At 47.5% G+C, this 17,546-nt stretch overlaps 1 protein-coding gene across 1 annotated transcript in view; it reads left to right on the forward strand.

The window, feature by feature from the left end:
* Window positions 1-290: 290 nt before the first annotated feature.
* The window catches only part of LOC141408704 (uncharacterized), a 45,012-nt gene continuing 27,756 nt past the window's right edge, over window positions 291-17,546 (forward strand). The window contains exons 1-4 of the mRNA XM_074018070.1: window positions 291-367; window positions 649-817; window positions 1,105-1,588; window positions 15,912-15,946. Of these exons, the coding sequence (XP_073874171.1) occupies window positions 291-367; window positions 649-817; window positions 1,105-1,588; window positions 15,912-15,946 (765 nt within the window). The remainder of the gene's footprint in view (window positions 368-648; window positions 818-1,104; window positions 1,589-15,911; window positions 15,947-17,546) is intronic.

Below are 17,546 nucleotides of genomic sequence, written 5' to 3' on the forward strand. Positions count from 1 at the left end.
TTTGGTGAGACTCTCCTTTGCGATTGCTTCACTTTCCCGGGTTCATAGAACAAACCTCTTCTTAGTCTCTTTTGTTGTTTCCTATCTGTTCAACAAACACCCACTGCGCAGGACCATCCTCCGGAAAGCCCTCGAGTGGGGCCGTTTGGGAGCCCTTCTTCGTGGGGTGAGCACTGAAGGAACCGGGATCCCATAAGCCCGTGCTTTTGTAGGGGCTGCTCCCTGTCCCATCGCAGGTAACTGGCACCAGGCTGTTAAGCTGTGGATGGGCAACTGGCACAGCGCTTTGAATGTGCGTATTTCAGCACGTGGAGTTGGCCGGTGAAGTCAGCCGAGGTCGGCACAGCGTACAGCAGCGCGCCTGTCCGTAGGGAGGAAGTGTCGTCCCGCCTCCCCGCCAGGTCAGTCCCGTTGCGCCTCCTCCTATCCCACTCTGACTTTCGCGCGCCCATGCGTCTCTGAGTGTAGCGCCCCGATACTCTTCCCCACCCCAAGGATTCTTCTCCCCACGGGACGAGCTGGGGGCCCGGGAGCGCCACAGACCCCGTGGACCCGGGAAATCGCTGCTTCGTCATAGCTAAGCTCGCCGCGCTCAGCTTTTCCCACCACCTGGAGGATCCACTCTCCGCGCGTCCTTCCCGACCTCAGGCTGCAGAGAAAACGTGGGGGCGGGGATCGAGGAAGCCGCGCGCAGAGGCTCCTAGCGCAGCCCCAGGAGGAATCCTGCCGCCACCAAGAAGCTGTGCGCGCGGCCGGGCTCGGCGCTGACAACAGCCGGATCTACCGGGCCTGCCGCGAGCCTCCGCGTCCAGGTGGGGTCTCCGCGCCCCAATTCCACCCCGCCCCGCCATCGGCGCTCCCCGCAAGTGCGGGGTTTCCACCGGCCCCGGCGTTCGCGCCCACTCACGGTCTCCCTTGCCCCCCCGCCCCCGGGAGATGCTCCCGGCGTTCTATTCCGCCCTGCCTTGGCCCGCCCAGCGAACGATGTGACCCCGCCCCCTTGCGGTCTCCCCTCCCCCGGTCGCTGCCCCTGCCCCCACCTGTGGCGCTCCGGGCATCTCTAAAGGCCCCAACCAGAGTCCTCCAACCCACCCGCGAGGCTAGCGCACCGGCAACGCGGCCCCACCCCCAGGGACTCCGCCCACTTGTGGTGCTACCCCCGCCTCCGCGACCTCACCCACCTCTAGCGCGGCAGCCACCTACGACGACCCCCGCGTAGGTCCTCCTGCCCACACCCGCCCCCGGCCAGCCCCTGCCCCTTTCTCTGCCCCTTTCCCTGCCCCTGCCCCTGCCCCTAGCCGCGCCCCCACCCCCGCAGCCCCTCCTGTGCGCTTGGGCCCCGCCCGTCAAGGCCCTTTGACGCTAGGGCCGGGCGGGGGCGCGGGCGGGGCAGCGTTTCCGAGTCGGGCGCGCGCCGGCAGGGTCTCCATTGCCTGCTGCGCACCCGGACTAGCGGCTGCCCTCGGCCTCCTCGCCTTGGACGCGGACGACTCCCGGGCCCCCAAGGGCTCCTTGCGGAAGTTCCTGGAGCAGCTCTCCGGGGCCGGCAAGGCCATCGGCGTGCTGACCAGCGGGGGACATGCTCAAGGTGCGCGCCCCCCTCCGGGCGGCGAGGGAGGGACGGACGGAGAAGGGGAGAAGAGGGAGAAGGGGAGAACAGGGGAAGGGGATGGGGGAACCGGGCAGAAGAGGGGGAAGCGATGGGAGGACCCGGGGAAAGGTGGGGAAGCGATGGGAAGAACTGGGGAGAAGAGCGGGGAAGCGATGGGAAGAACTGGGGAGAAGCCCGTGCCCGGGAGCGACAGGGGTACCTGCGGGGCGGCGGGAGCCGGCAAGGCAGCCCCGGGGTCCTTGCCGGGTGGGGCGGAGGAGGAAGGAACATGGCGGTAGGAACCTCCATTCGGAAAATAGTGAGCTTTCCACCCTCTCCGGTTTATGTTTTAAATTGAGCCTGGTAGAGGGGGTCGCCTGGAACACCTTCCGGGGTCGTTCTGCCTCTGAGCTGTAGGATGGGGCCGGGCTTCCCCTCCGAATCCTGGGTACAGCGCGATCACTTCTTAAGTTGCCCCCGCCCCCCAACTCCGCCCCACGCCACCCCCCAGCATGTCGAGGAAGAAACGGCCTGATCCCGGCGGACCTCCTGTCGCCTCGGGCCCCCCGCGGCGTGGGCGGGGTCCCGGCTGCTGCAATGCGGGAAATGGCAGGGGTGGTCTGGGTTCCCGCTTGGCGTCTCCGAGGCAGTCCGGCAGCCCCTCGCGTTTCCGCTGGAAGATTTTAAAAAAGGGTTTCCTGCGCTCGCATGTGCTGTCGCCTTCCGGCTCGTGACAAAACCGAAAACTAAAATGGGTCCCAGGCCCTCCCCGCCAGCCTCCGCGGACGGGAAGGGCCAGGAAGCGGGGACTCCGGGACGTCAGCGGCGCCGCAGCGCGGGCTCTGGGCTTCCCCTGTCCTGTAATGTGGAAAGGGCTCTCCAGGAGGGGCCGAGCCTGGGCCCACGACGCAGGCGCTCCGGGAGGACATTTAACATTGAAGAGCGAGAGGTGGTGGAGACTGCACTCCCCAGGCCCCGGGTGCACGTAGGGGCACCGGTGCCCGGGTTCAGGAGGGTGAGGCCTTCTTGGCCAGGTAGCCTTGTTAAATCTATCTGAAAATCACAGATAACTAAGTATCAAGTCGTCACAGATCATTTTAGTATCCTGAATGAGATGGCTACGGAAAACATGAAAACGTCGTTACTGGTTACGTGCATGATGCATCCAAAACATTGTTACCTGCACAGTGGCAGCACTGATATTTGTGGGCTTTTGAACGTGTGGACTGGAGTGTTAAGAGCCCTTCAGAGTTATGACAGTAGTTTGATTTGAATGTTCTTTTCTTGGCGAATAAATGCTGTACATTGAATTTACCCAGGAAACTAGGAAGGTGAACCCACACGAAGGACACAGGCCTGTGGGCTGCTCCAGGCGCCCTTAGGGCGTTGCAGGGCCTGAGCCATGCGCTTCCTGCTCAGCCTCCTGAGAGCCGTGACGGCGTCTCTGTTCTGCCTCACACTGGACCCGCTAGTTTCATATTCTTGTTATGGTTCCGAGGCTACAAGCGGTTGGATTCTGTGAGACACTCTCTGTCTTCCTCCTCCGGCTGCTTTCAAATGGGTCGTCTTTTTTTAGAACTGATTTTTTAAGCAGTGATTGATGGGGTGAGTTGTAGTGCTGTCCTGAACTGCAGAGGGAGCGCATTGAGGAACCTGGGTTTTGATGCTGTGCACATCAGCTGAGTCACCAGCCCGGGGCCCTGTCAGTCCCATTATTAAGCTCATTTCTTGCTCTTGTCATCGTTACTCAGACGCCTTAAAAAAAAAGCAAACTCCTGCTTGCCGTCACTGGCTGAGTTTGGCAAATGGGTGTTTACCCTGGAAAGAGGGGCATTTTGTCCTCTGGAACGTCTAAGGCGCCCTTTGGTGAGGTGGTCTGTTTCTGACCACTCTATCCCGTGGGCGTCCTTCCTGCTTCCACCTTCCCTTTCCGAACGCCTCCGCCTCCAGGGCTTTAACTTTCCTTCTGTGTGTGTGCCACGCAGAGGTTATGACTGTTGTGCCAGTGCCCTGTTTTTTCTCTTTCTTTCTTTCTTTCTTTCTTTCTTTCTTTCTTTCTTTCTTTCTTTCTTTCTTTCTTTCTTTCTTTCTTTCTTTCTTTCTTTCTTTCTTTCTTTTCTTTCTTTTCTTTTCTTTTCTTTTCTTTTCTTTTGTCGAGGGCCCAAAACTTGCTGCATCTCAAAAGAAGCAATTGCATCCATTTGTTCGCGATGAGCATAAACTGCTCTTTAAGGGAGACTAATTGGTAAACCCGGCTGCTGTGGGTAAAAAGTCAGAGGTGGCCGCGGAAGCAGGGCTCTGCCTCTTGGAAGCCTGCACAACCTTCCTGCTTTCTTTCTTCAATATCCGCGGGGGGGGGGGTGGTTAATTTTAATAAGCCCTGGAAACCAACAAAGCAGGAAAGTGCTAAGACATTGAGGTGTGAGATTTAAAATGACAACCAGCAGCCTCTCATTCTTCCTTCACTGAGGAAGGAAGGAACCAGTTGCCTCTTCGTTTTGGGGCTGCAGGGTATGTTTGGCAGCGACACTGGCCCTTTGTGCTGTGTGACTCATGAATTGAGATAGTTCTTTACTAAGTGTTTTGTGCAGTAGGTATGAAAATGGGGAAAGAGGGAGCACTGTCCGGGGTGGAGAGGTGTGGAGAGACGCTGTGATACATAGCGAGTCCTTTTTTTCTGGGCTCCTGGTTTTCAATCTTTTTCTTCTTTTTTTCCTAACAGCTTGAAAGATGATTTTTGTGTCTTAATTAAAAGATTGAAGACTGTGGGTCAGACCCAAACTAATTCCATTGGCATCAAAGAAAAGGATTCTTTACATATTTATCTATAGGCACAATTTATTTTTTTATTTTTTGCTGAATTATCTGGTTAGTCAAATCATACATTAGAGAAGTAATATTAAAAATTAAAAAATAAAAAATGTATCTGTAAACGTATCCCCCTTCCATTCCAGTCTTTGTTTCTGTGTAATTTTAGAACCTTGGGCCATGATGTACATAGAGTTTATATTCTTTTAATATCTTGCTACTTCATTGTTTTCATGTTTAATCTTTGGGTTGATGTATCACAGGTTACTTGACCGTTTCTTACAGGTGTTTGGTTTAGTTTTTTTTTTCCCTTAACGCTAATGTAAATTTGAGTGTTTGGATGGTAGTTTTAGCAGAATTTAAGGCAGAGTCTCAGTTAGGGTGATGGATCGATTTATAGTCCCTAGTTTGAGGAGAGAGGTGGCAATATGCCCTTTCTTCTAAAATTGATATGTTAAATCACAATGGACATTTACATGATTTTGAGCACTTGGGACTCCCCTGGGGTTCACTGGTATTGCACGGTCCGGGCTGGGGATCTTCTGCTGGAGAGGCCCCCAGCGTGCCCAGCGCAGGGTCCTGAGTGTGTTGCTGCAGGACAAGCTCTGGGCTTTGCCCTGCAGCGGCCGTCGCTCTGGGAAGAGCTGGCTGCTCCAGGAATGAGGCCTATGCTCTGAAGCTCACATTCAGCAGACCAGCAAAGGTCAGCACAGATGACCTTATATGAATCATTCATTTAACAAGCATTCATGGAATACACATTCCATGCAGTTGGAACTTAGAGTGGAAGGCCATCAGTTCACTGTTGTCTCAGCAGAACTTTGTCCCTGGGTCCCTGTTGAACTTAGAGTGGAAGGCCATCTGCTCACTATTGTCTGAGCAGAGCTTGGTCCCTGGGTCCCTGTTGAACTTAGAGTGGAAGGCCATCAACTCACTGTTGTCTGAGCAGAGCTTGGTCCCTGGGTCCCTGTTGAACTTAGAGTGGAAGGCCATCAGCTCACTGTTGTCTGAGCAGAGCTTGGTCTCTGGCTCCCTTTTGTAGCCTCCGCTCCTAGGAGGTGCACGGTGAGTGTTGGGGGACCCTCCACAGGCACAATTGCTGAACAAGGACCCCTCCCAAGGGTGTCAGCCCTAGGCCCTGAGCTCTGAAGAGGAGGAAGGCATTCCTGGGGCCATCTCCCCTTCTGGATACTGAGCTCTGCACAGAGAGAAACTCTTCCACATTCACTGCAGTGAAGTTCATACTTTAGAGACTGGGGCCTGCATTCCCCAGAATTTCCATGGCCACAGGTGGTGGCCGCACCATGCGACTGGTGTCTATGTTCCCTGGAATTTCCGTGGCCATAGATGGTGGCTGTACCATGTGACTGGGGTCTGCATTCCCTGGAATTTCCGTGACTGCAGGTGGTGGCTGCACCATGCGACTGGAGTCTGTGTTCCCCAGGATTTCTGTGACCACAGGTGGTAGCTGCACCATGCGACTGGAGTCTGTGTTCCCCAGGATTTCTGTGACCACAGGTGGTAGCTGTACCATGTAACTGAGGGTCTGCGTTCCCCTGAATTTCCGTGGCCATAGGTGGTGGCTGTACCATGGGAATGAGGGTCTCTGTTCTCTGGAATTTCCATGGCCATAGGTAGTGGCTGTACCATGCGACTGGGGTCTGCGTTCTCCAGAATTTCTGTGGCTGCAGGCTGTGGCTGCACCATGCGACTGGGGTATGCATTCCTCGGAATTTCCGTGGCCATATATGGTGGCTGTACCATGTGACTGAGGGTCTGCATTCCTTGGAATTTCCATGGCCATAGATAGTGGCTGTACCATGTGTCTGAGGGTCTGCGTTCTCTGGAATTTCTGTGGCTGCAGATAGTGGCTGTACCATGTGACTGAGGGTCTGCATTCCTGGAATTTCTGTGGTCGCACATGGTGGCTGTACCATACAACTGGGGTCTACATTCCCTGGAATTTCCTTGGCCACAGGCGGTGGCTGCACCATGCATCAGGTCTTCTGTCTCAGGAGTTGGTGCCATTGTCTCTGTTATTCCCTCGCCTGACACACAGAGGCAGTTCCTGACTTTATCACTCCCAGGAAACACACAGGCATCTGTTTTGGATCCTTGTTTTATTTCCCCATCACCTTTCTCATCAAAGGGAAATTCACATCCCTCTAAAGCTGAAAATGGTGTGGGGCCCCCTGGTGGTCTTTCCAAGGCATTATCAGCAGGTAAATTAGATCATGTGGGCCAGTGTACCTGAAATGAAAACAGAAAGGTAAGTCGTGTCACTAAGCTTTGGTGGGAGATTCAGGGTCTTTGTTAGTGGCAGAATCATCCAAAGTAAGTTGTTTGTTCACTGCAGATCTAGATGGTTGGCTGTGTCAGGATTAACCTTAGCCAGTGTCGACAGAGTGTCGCTTAATCCTCACAGAAGCGTGTCAAGTACATTGAAGAATAGCTGCCAAGTTTGCTATTGTCGGGAGAGAGGCAGGTACGTCTCTCGCTTAGCCCAGTGCTGCAGGAGGCCAGGCTCACGTCAGGCTGTGCGTGTGAGTGGGTTGGATTTTTAGCACTCTGGGACGGTAAAGCACAAACATCTATTTTTAACTTGTGGGTGACCTTCTTCTGTGCTGCTTGAGTCTCTGTGGGCCTTTCTCTGTTTCCTTCCTGAGGAGTCTGTGCCAGGGTCCCAAGCGTTCTCTGGGCTGCACATCCGCGCCTGCCCAGTGAGGAGCCTCCTCCTGGTGGCTGTGGGACTGGGCTGGGCCCACACTGTCAGCATCGTCTGGGGTAAGCAAGCCCGTCCTTCCACACCTCAGTGTCCCCAGCTGTTGAACAGGGCTAATCAACTGACCGTCAGGATTAATGGGGATCAGATGCGCTCATCTCATAGCCCTGCTTGGTAAATAGCCACTTCCACTCTGTCCTCCAATGTGCTACTCTAGACTTTTTCTTTACCTCCATTTAGCCAGGTGATTCGAGGTGACAGTGACAGTGACTATCAAGAGGGATGTACAGAGGAAACCAGTGGAAGAGAGCTCGAGGAGCAGACATGGGCGAAGGGAGCACAGTGCGGGGAGCACGGCTGCAGGGAGCATAGGCATGGGGAGCACAGATAGGTGTAGGGAGCATGGGCGTGGAGAGGACGGGTGCGGGGAGCACGGGCGTGTGAAGCATGGGTGCGGGGAGCACGGGTGCTGGGAGCACAGGGCATGGAGAGCATGTGTGTACTTGCTCTGCTCTGACAGAGGCTGCCGAGCATGTACTCTGTGCTCAGATGGGTCAGAGCCTCAGTGCCTCTTTTTAAAAAAAAAAAAAAAAAAAAAAAAAAAAAAATCTTTTTTTAAAGATAGGACTTCTGTCTTCCTGGTGGCCCCTTTTAGTCGATACTCTTTTAAGCCTGCTTTTCCAGAGAAAAGCTAGGAAGGATGGCCTATATAGGTTCCAGTCTGGGCATATCTGGAAGAATGGGTCTTTTTTAGGTTTGAGTCTGGCGTACCTGGGGACATCTTTGAACCTCCACTCAGAGTCCCAGAACCACGTGTAGAGGCTCCCCAAATGTCTGCTGGGACTTTCCCCTCTGCTCGCGGATGATGAAGAGCAGAACCTCACCCTGCCACGACCTCTGGGGTCCTCCTTCCTGGAGGGCAGTGCCTTGGTGACCAGCGTGTGTAGGAGTCTGAGCTGGCACCTTCGGGCTATGCTGTGCAGCGGGGGCTCATGCCATGGGGCATTCTTGTGTTCTGCACCGGGACTGGTGACGTTGGGCATCCTCGTGCAGTGTGGACCACATGAGGTGCACATGAGCCAGACAGCTCCCGGAATTCGGAGCCTGGCTCTGTCTCAGGCCACCCACCTGTCTGTGGCATTTTTGAGGGATTGTGGGGACCCTATGAGTCTGTGTCCCCACCCTCACTGGCTGGACACCTGTGCCAGGCTGGAGTTTTATGTTTCACCATCCCCTGTTCCGAGTTGTGTGAATATTTATTTTCATTACCTACTCTCATGAGCTTTCCCTTTTTTAAAAAAAAAAATCGGAGACAGACTTTGAAGTCCTCTGGCCCTACCGTTCGTGGACCTAATGGTATTGCAGAAATTATGACCTCAATTATGTATAATAACTGGGGCTACTTTAAAAGTCATGTAAAGGAACAAGGTGGAGTAGCCATTTCAAGCTGTACATCATGCTGGATTCTTAAGTGAACATTATCAGGCTTTCAACACGTTTTCTCTTTTTATTTACTTTGGAGAATATAACGGATGCTCAGAAGCTGTTGGGATTTAGTAAGAGGAAGTTATCCTTAAGAAGCTATTTAAGCAAGGGGACAGTTGGAGTAAACGTAAATTATGCACACACACCTATTCCAAACCAGAGAAATAAAAGCATCAACTGTACTGGGGTTGAAACTTGGGTGCTAGTGTGTCTTTCCTGCCCACAGTGACTGTGGCAGTGCTGTGGGCAGGAAATTCTGGAAAGAAGACTCGGTGCCAGTGGTAATTTTTGTGACGATTCATTTGCTTTCAGCTCAAGTGACTATAGTCTTACTTGCAAATGGCTGGGTCTCCACCAATGGACCACAACACTGACATAGGACACATGAGAAATGACCCTTGGGTTTTTAACAATTATTATTTTTAATGGACACATTATAGTACATATCCATGGGATACAGTATGATATTTCAATACATGTTTTTCGTGTGTAATTAGCAACTCAGGGTAATTAGCATGTCCATCATCTCAAACATTTGTCATTTCTTAATGCTGGGAATATTTAAAATCCTCTCTTCTAGCTGCTTGAAAATATACAATAAATTGTAAACTATAGTCACCCTACAAGGCTATAGCACACTAACCCTTATTTTTACTATCTAGATGTAATTTTGTATCCATTAGACAACCTCTCCCTTTCTGCCTTCCCGCCGCCCTTTCCTGTCTCTAGAAGCCACTGTTCTACCTTCCGAGGGTAGAATATCGTTTTCCTCATAGAGATCTTTAACCTTCTTGGTTAGATTTCTTCTGAGGTATTTTTGTTTTTATTTTATATTTTTGTAGTTAAATGGGATTGCTTTCTTGATTTCTTTTTTCACTGGCTCATTGTTGGTCTATAGAAATGCTACTGATTTTTATATGTTGATTTTGTATTCTGTAACTTTACTGAATTTGTTTATCAGTTCAAAGAGATTTTTGCTGGAGTCTTTTTTTTTTTTTTTTTTTAATATATAAGAGCACATTGTCTGAAAACAGACAATTAGAGTGCCTCCTTTCTACTTTGGGTGCCCTTGATTTCTTTCTCTTGCCTGACTGCTCTTGACTAGGACGTTCAGTGCTGTGTTGAATAGGCGTGGCACAAGTGGGCGTCCTTGTCTTGTTACAGATCTCAGAGAAAAAGCTCTTAGTGTTTCCCCATTCCCCATTATGTTAGCTGTGGGTTTGTCACATATGGCCTTTATTGTGTTGAGGTATTTTTCCTTCAGTGCCTCTTTTGTTGAGACTTTCTATCATGAAGCAGCGTTGAATTTTATCAAATGCTTTTTCTGTATCTATCGAAATGATATTATGGTTTTTGTCCTTAATTCTGTTGATGTGATGTAGCATGATTATTGATTTGTGTTTGTTCAGCAATCCTTGCATCCTGGGATAAATCCCACTTGATCATGGTGTATAATCTTTTTGATTTGCTGTTGGATTCAGTTTGTTAGTATTTTGTTGAGGATTTTTGCATCTGTGTTCATCAGGGATATTGACCTATAGTTTTCTCTTTTTATTGTGTCCTTGTCTTATTTTGGTATCGGGTAATGCTGGTCTTGAAGAATGAACTTGGCAGGATTCCCTCCTCTTCAATACTTTTGGAATAGTTTGAGAAGAATTGAAACAAAAATGTGTAGAATTCAGCTGCGAAGTCACCTAGTTCTGGGCTTTTCTTTGTTGGGAGACTTTTTATTATTACTTAGTCATACATGTTACTCATTATTGGTCTGTTTTAGGATTTCCGTTTCTTCTTGGTTCCATCTTGGTAGGTTGTACGTGTCCGGGAATTTATCCATTTCTTCTAGGTTTTCCAATCTGTTGACATATAGTTGTTCAAAATAGTCTGTAATGATCCCTTGTATTTCTGTGGTATCAACTGTCATTCTCCTTTTCTGTTTCTAATTTTATTTCTTTCGGATTTCTTTTTGTTTGCTTAGTGTAGCTAATGGTTTGTCTATTTTATTTATCTTTTCAAAAAACCAACATTTTTTTCTTCATTTTTATATTTGTTAGTTTCAAGTTTATTTAGTTCCTCTTTGATCTTTGTTATGTCTTTTCTTCTACCACTTTTGGATTTGATTTCTTCTTGCTCTTCTAGCTCATTGCAGTTCGTTGTTAGGTTGTTTATTTTAAATCTGTTTTTTAAATGTAGGAGTTTATTGTTATAAACTTTCCTCTTAATACTGCTTTTGCTGTATACCATAAACTTTGATATGTTGTGTTTCTGTTTTCATTTATTTCAAGAAATTTTTAAATTTCCTTCTTCATTTCTTCATTGACCCATTGGCTATTCAAGGGCATATTGTTTAATTTCTATGTATTCATACAGTTTTGAAAGTTCTCCTCGTTGTTGATTTTTTTTAAAATTAAACTTTGTGTTCTAGGGTACATGTTCACAATGTGCGGGTTTATTACATATGTATTCGCGTGCCAAGTTGGTATGCTGCACGCATTAACTCATCATTTACATTAGGTATATCTCCTAATGTTATCCCTCCCCCCTCCCTCCTCCCCCCTCCCCACAACAGGCCCCAGTGTGTGATGTTTCCTTTCCTGTGTCCAAGTGATCTCACTGTTCATTTCCCACCTATGAGTGAGAACATGCGGTGTTTAGTTTTCTGTCCTTGCGATAGTTTGCTGAGAATGATGGTTTCCAGCTGCATCCATGTCCCTACAAAGGACATGAACTCATCCTTTTTTATGGCTGCATAGTATACCATGGTGTATATGTGCCACATTTTCTTAATCCAGTCTGTCATTGATGGACATTTGGGTTAGTTCCAAGTCTTTGCTGTTGTGAATAGTGCCGCAATAAACATACGTGTGCATGTGTCTTTATAGCAGCATGATTTATAATCCTTTGGGTATATACCCAGTATTGGGATGGCTGGGTCAAATGGTATTTCTAGTACTAGATCCTTGAGGAATGACCACACTGTCTTCCACAATGGTTGAACTAGTTTACCGTCCCACCAACAGTGTAAAAGTGTTCCTATTTCTCCACATCCTCTCCAGCACCTGTTGTTTCCTGACTTTTTAATGATCACCATTCTAACTGGTGTGAGATGGTATCTCATTGTGGTTTTGATTTGCATTTCTCTGATGGCGAGTGATTATTGTAGCAGGACTAGCCTCAGACAAAACATGATGGGAGGCTACATGTATCAGCTAACAGAACAAAACGTTTTACACTGCTTTCTCAAACAATGTCTGGAATTTACAGATAACACTAGTAGTTTTGGTCAGGGGTTAATATTATTATTATTATTTTAACCACCAGGGCCAGGTGGTGGTGCCAAGGTCCTCTAGCTATTTATCTTCCTTCTGTTTCTTTCTAACTTTTTGTTTTCTCCCCCTTCTCCTGTCTTATAAACTAGGGAAAAGGGGAGACGGGGAAAAGCTGGGAAAGACAACAGGAGAAGTGGTGGTCTCATTCTATATTATGAGCATTTTTTCATGTCTCTATTGGCTGCATAAATGTCTTCTTTTGAGAAGTGTCTGTTCCTTGTTGTTGATTTATAGCTTTATTCTGTTAGAGTCTGAGAATATCCTAGATGTTATTTCAATTTTAGAAAAAATGTATTGAGAATTCTTTTGTAGCCTAACATGTGGTGGATTCTAGAGAATATTCCATGTGCTGAGAAGAATGTGCATTTTGTATCTGTTGGATGAAATGTTCTGTAAATGTCTGTTAGGTCCATTTGGTCTACACTGGACTTTAAATTTGATGTTTTGTTGTTATTTTTTGTCTAGATGACCTCCAGTACTGACAGTGGGATTTTGAAGCTCCTACTATTGTTGTGTTGGTGTCTCCCTGTCTCTCTCTATACATATATATGTATATATAAATTTATTTGAGACAGAGTTTTGCTCTTGTTGCCTAGGCTGGAGGGCAGAGGTGCAATCTCAACTCATTGCAACCTCCACCTCCTGAGTTCAAGTGATTCTCCTGCCTCAGCCTCCCAAGTAGCTGGGATTACAGGCATGTGCCACCATGCTGGGCTAATTTTTTGTATTAGTAGAGACAGGGTTTCACCATATTGGCCAGGCTGGTCTTAAACTCCTGACCTCAGGTGATCCACCTGCCTCCACATCCCTCCCAAAATGCTGGGATTATGGGCGTGAGGCACCGCGCCCGACCTCTCTCTCCATTTAGATCTACTAATATTTGCTTTATATATCTGAGTGCTTTGTTGTTGGGTGCACATATACTCGTAATTGTTATATCCTTTTGCTATTTTGATCTCTTTATTATATAATTACCTTTTTTTCTCCTTTTTACAGTTTTTGACTTAAATTGTGATTGATCTGAAATAAATATGGCTACTCTTGCTTACTTTTGATTTCCATTAATGTGGAATGTGTTTTTCCATCCCTTCACATTTAGTCTATGTGTGTCTTTGCAGCTGAACTGTGTTTTTTGTAGGCAGCATATAGTCGGTTTTTCTTGTTTTAAATTCATTCAGGCCGTCTCTATCTTTTAATTGGGAATCTTGGGATTATTTTGCTATTGATATCACAGTCCAGACATTAAGATTTTCTCACTTAAGTCGCTTGTACACAAATTAATATGAAGAGGAAGTAGAGTTTTTCTTTTGTCCTTTTGAAGAGAGTGATGGATTATTATTTTGACTTCATGCAAGTGAGGGACTCACCATGCCTGTTGGGATTTTAGAATTTCTTTCCTGTTATTAGGAACAGCAATGATCTGTAATGGGTTCCTGGAATCATCCAGTGATGGTCTGAATATCTTAAAAGTTTCCTTTCATGTCTCATTTTCTATTTCTCCCCTAGTAGCCATGCACCCGGGGCAGGACATGGCCTTACATTTCCTTGGTTTCTTGATGATTTCTTAGGTTTAGTGTTTGACACAGTTAGGATTCTGGATAAAATCAGCCCTTCTGGGAAGTGTGTAAGTCAAACAAGGACTTTCTGGTGGCGTTATACAGGTTTCCCATGCCCCGTGAGTACAGGAATAGCCCCCTGGGGAAGGAGAATGGGCACATGATGGCAGGGAGCCATTCTTGGATGGTCCCATCGTTCTGCAGGAATTGTCATGCAGGAAGAAGAAGCACATGGCGACTGAGCTGGTAGTGATTCTGCTGATACTTTTGATCGTTATGATTTGCTCCTGAAAGGTGATGTGGGATGAACTGCAATATTTAGAATGCTGACATTCCTTGAAACAAAGATATAGAAAAAGGCTTATAATTGCATGATGCCTTGTAGTTTTCAGCTGCTCTCATGTGGATCCTTTTTCGTCCTTCTGAAATGCTTTCCCAGGAGAGAGCGTTGTTCTTCGTGTATAGATGAGGAGCCTGGGTTTCAAATGGTTAGGAATTCAGTGCACGCATTGGAATCTTTAGTTTCCTGGAACATTTTCTATTCAAGTATAGACCACATGGCCTCTAAAGGCTGGCTCATTCTTAACACCGCGAATGGGGATCCAGCCTCACCTCTGGGGTGGGTGGCAGGAACTCCACAGCCATCCTGGGTGCTCTGGGGTGGGGTGGCTGAGCTGTGGCAGCCCCTCCCAGCTGAGCAGCAAGGCTGGGGAAAGCTCATTCCATTCCCCTTGGTTCTAACCAGGTAGAGGCTTACACTGCACATTTCCTTAGCTGGGAACCTTTAGAACTTTACATTTAAATCTAGTCTGTGATCCAGGGGGTAGACACATGGGTATTCACTGTACAATTCCTACATTTTTTGTATATTTAAAAAAATTTTTTATGTGTCGTGGATGACAAAAGAAATGAGACCCCTTTGAGTTAGCTTTTCTGTACAGCATCTTCTAGAATCAGGAGGCTGGACAGGGTTTAGTTTCATCAGAAATCTGAATCTTTCTGGTCAAGAGACGGCACTATTAAGTTCTTGGTTGTGTGGTTTCTGGGAAAGAAATATTCTAAATGAGTTCCAGGAATCACCTCTGTGGGATTTCTACAGGAAAAGTGACCACTCTTGAAGCTTCGCTGTCACTAACAAGAATAATGGTGACGGTTTCTAAGCTGTCTCCAGCCAATCTTTAGTTCTTTTATGCAGAGTGCTTTTATTCCAAGTGAAGTGCCCTTCTGTTTAATAGTGACCTCCAGTTATTACAGGGATTGCAGCTGCATTTGACGGACGTGAACCTGCTCATCTCTGGCTCCCCAGCTTCGCCTCTGGGGTGCGTGGCAGGCGCTCCACAGCCATCCTGAGTGCTCTGGGGTGGGAAGTCTCTAGGGGGAGTGGACAGTGCATGGCCGGGACGTTCCTGTCCGACGTTCCACACTGGTGTATAGGCGTCTCTGCCCTGTTTCCTCCGTCCGTGCGTCTGTGGCGTTTCCTCTGTTCGTGCATCTGTGGACTGTTTTCTCCGTGTGTGCCTCTGTGGCACGTTTTCTCCGTCCATGCGTCTGTGGCGTTTCTTCCATCCGTGCGTCAGTGGCGTTTCTTTCGTCCCTGCGTCTGTGGCACTTTTCCTCCCTCCGTGCGTCTGTGGCACTTTTCTTCCCTCCATGCGTCTGTGGTGTTTCCTCCGTCCGTGCGTCTGTGGTGTTTTCTCCGTCTGTGGATCTGTGGCGTTTCCTCTGTGAGTCTGTGGCCTGTTTTCTCCATCCACGCTGAAGGCCGTCACTTCTCTCTAGTCACCACTTACTGATCGCTCCCTGTGTGCTGAGCCTGTGTCAGGCGTGTGGCGTGTGTCACCTGTGTGGCAGGGGTTTGCGTGACACACAGGGACACACGCTTGGGGAGCTGCAGTGATGGGGTCATAGCCACGCAGCTCAGCCCTCGGTCTGAGGGTCTTGGTGCCCACCCAGCTCTTCCCGAAGCAGCCTCGGGGCAGATCCCAGCTCTGCTTTCTCTCCTCGAGGTACCTCATGAGGTAAACTAAGCAAATCGAAAGTAGGAAACAGTTGTGAAATGAGGCCTGGGTTCAAGTGTGTGTGTTCATTTCTCTTTACATGTTTACTTCACGTACCCCCAATGATATACTTTCCAGCTGGTATAACAATTAATTACCAGCCATTACTGGTACAAAATTCCAGGAAGGATATTTGAGGAGGGCATAGTCTCAAAAACATGCTTGATTTTCACAGTTGTGATTTGCATGATAAAGCTCTCAGGACTGTGACTTTCTTTTGTTATCTTATTTTTATTTTTAGACCCTTGGGAGGAAGTTATTTAGTGATTACTTATAATTGTGAAAATAATGTAATGATTACAGAATCTCATTAGAATAAATACTATATTTTCTGTTCCTTATGTCAATGAAATCATCTTAATCCAGGCCGATGTTGGCAGGAATTGTCACGTTTAAAATGGGTAAGATATTTATGTGATGTGACGACCTCCCGTATCGTCTCTGGAACATATCAGAACTTTCATCTCAATTCTCACTTGTTGACACCCTACCTTGTTTTGTAATTATTCTTGTTTGCATCAGAATTTTGAATCCACGTACCTGAGATGATACTTACGTATGCATGTACGCATGCATGTGTGTGCATGTGTGTATGCGTGTGTATGTGCGTGTCCACGTGTCCATGTGCACGTGTATATGCATGTATGTGTGTGCATGTGTACGTGTGTATATGAGTGTACGTGTATGTGCATATGCGTGTGTATGCATGTATGTGTATATGTGTGCATGCATGTGTGCTCATGCACACATGTGTATGTGTGTATGTGTATGCACATATGTACACGCGTGTGTACATGTATAGGTACGTGTATGCATGTGTATGCATCTGTGTGCACACAGATATACCTTTTCCTTTCATACAGGCTGTTTTGAGTATTGCTGTTAGGCAGTGACAACTTTCTGTTTCCTCAGTCAGAAAATGGGTAGCTCATCATTAATAAAGATGAGCATTCAACATCAAGAATAACTAAATACAAATGAAATTATCATATTAAATAAATAAATTCCAAAACAAAGGCAATGTTCTGTACTATGTGTTCACATTGAACTTTCTTATAAAAATCGGTGTGAATGTTTCCCACTTATTGGAAATCACATGACTAGTTTAAGCCAAAACGTGGAATATTAATTAATTCTGTTTTCAGATCACTTTTGCATATTTATGATTGATCTGTTCTGCTGTTCTGGAAGCTCTGAAAACCACTCTGTCTTACTCTAGCTGGTGCCACGGTTGTGAGAATTCAGGGAAACAAGGTGTTTGCCAGTTTAAGTATTTTAGATCTCAAACTGGCTCTTTTCTGCATCATAAACCAGTCTTAAAGACAGACATAGTGTGACTTGTAGTGGATTATGTCAGTTTTATTTTCTGTGGCTGAATCATCACTCTACATTGTGAATTAATGTTATTTTTCAGATCGTCTTTATAACACAGGGAGGTTCTCCAGTGTTGAGTGCAGGTTCAGTGAAAGTACTAACACTGTTACTACGGACTTAAACAGACTTGTTTTCTGGGGTGATAACCTTGGAGTCAGGCATTCAGTGTCCGCCCATCTCTTGGTTCCGAGTTCTCGGTCCCCTCCCGCTCTCCTCTCCCTGTACCCTTACTACTGTCTTACCTTCTTTTTGACTCCTAGGCCCTCGGAAGATGGTGTGTTGGGGGCAGGTGCCTGCTGTGAATCTTTGATAACTTTGGGAGAGAACTTTTTCTTTGGAGCAAGACCCCTCTCAATAAACTTTCAGTAGCCTGAGTATCATCTGTTGTGTGAACTATTTGTGGAAAATGTTCAGCATTTTTCCTTGGATTTTGACTGATCTTTCTCCACCTGCCAGTTTCTTCTCAGTTTGCCATGTCTGTACCCTCACCAACCCGTTCCAGCCTGGTTACGTGTAAAGTATTTGAAGCAGAGCTCTGCAGATGAGAGAGTGTGTGTCACCCCCCGAGTTCCCTTCCTGGCCTCTGAGTGTCGGTTGTGTTTTGTTCCGAGGGACGACTCTGAGGCT

Source organism: Macaca fascicularis, chromosome 15, assembly GCF_037993035.2.
Source record: "Macaca fascicularis isolate 582-1 chromosome 15, T2T-MFA8v1.1".
Lineage (NCBI taxonomy): Eukaryota > Metazoa > Chordata > Mammalia > Primates > Cercopithecidae > Macaca > Macaca fascicularis.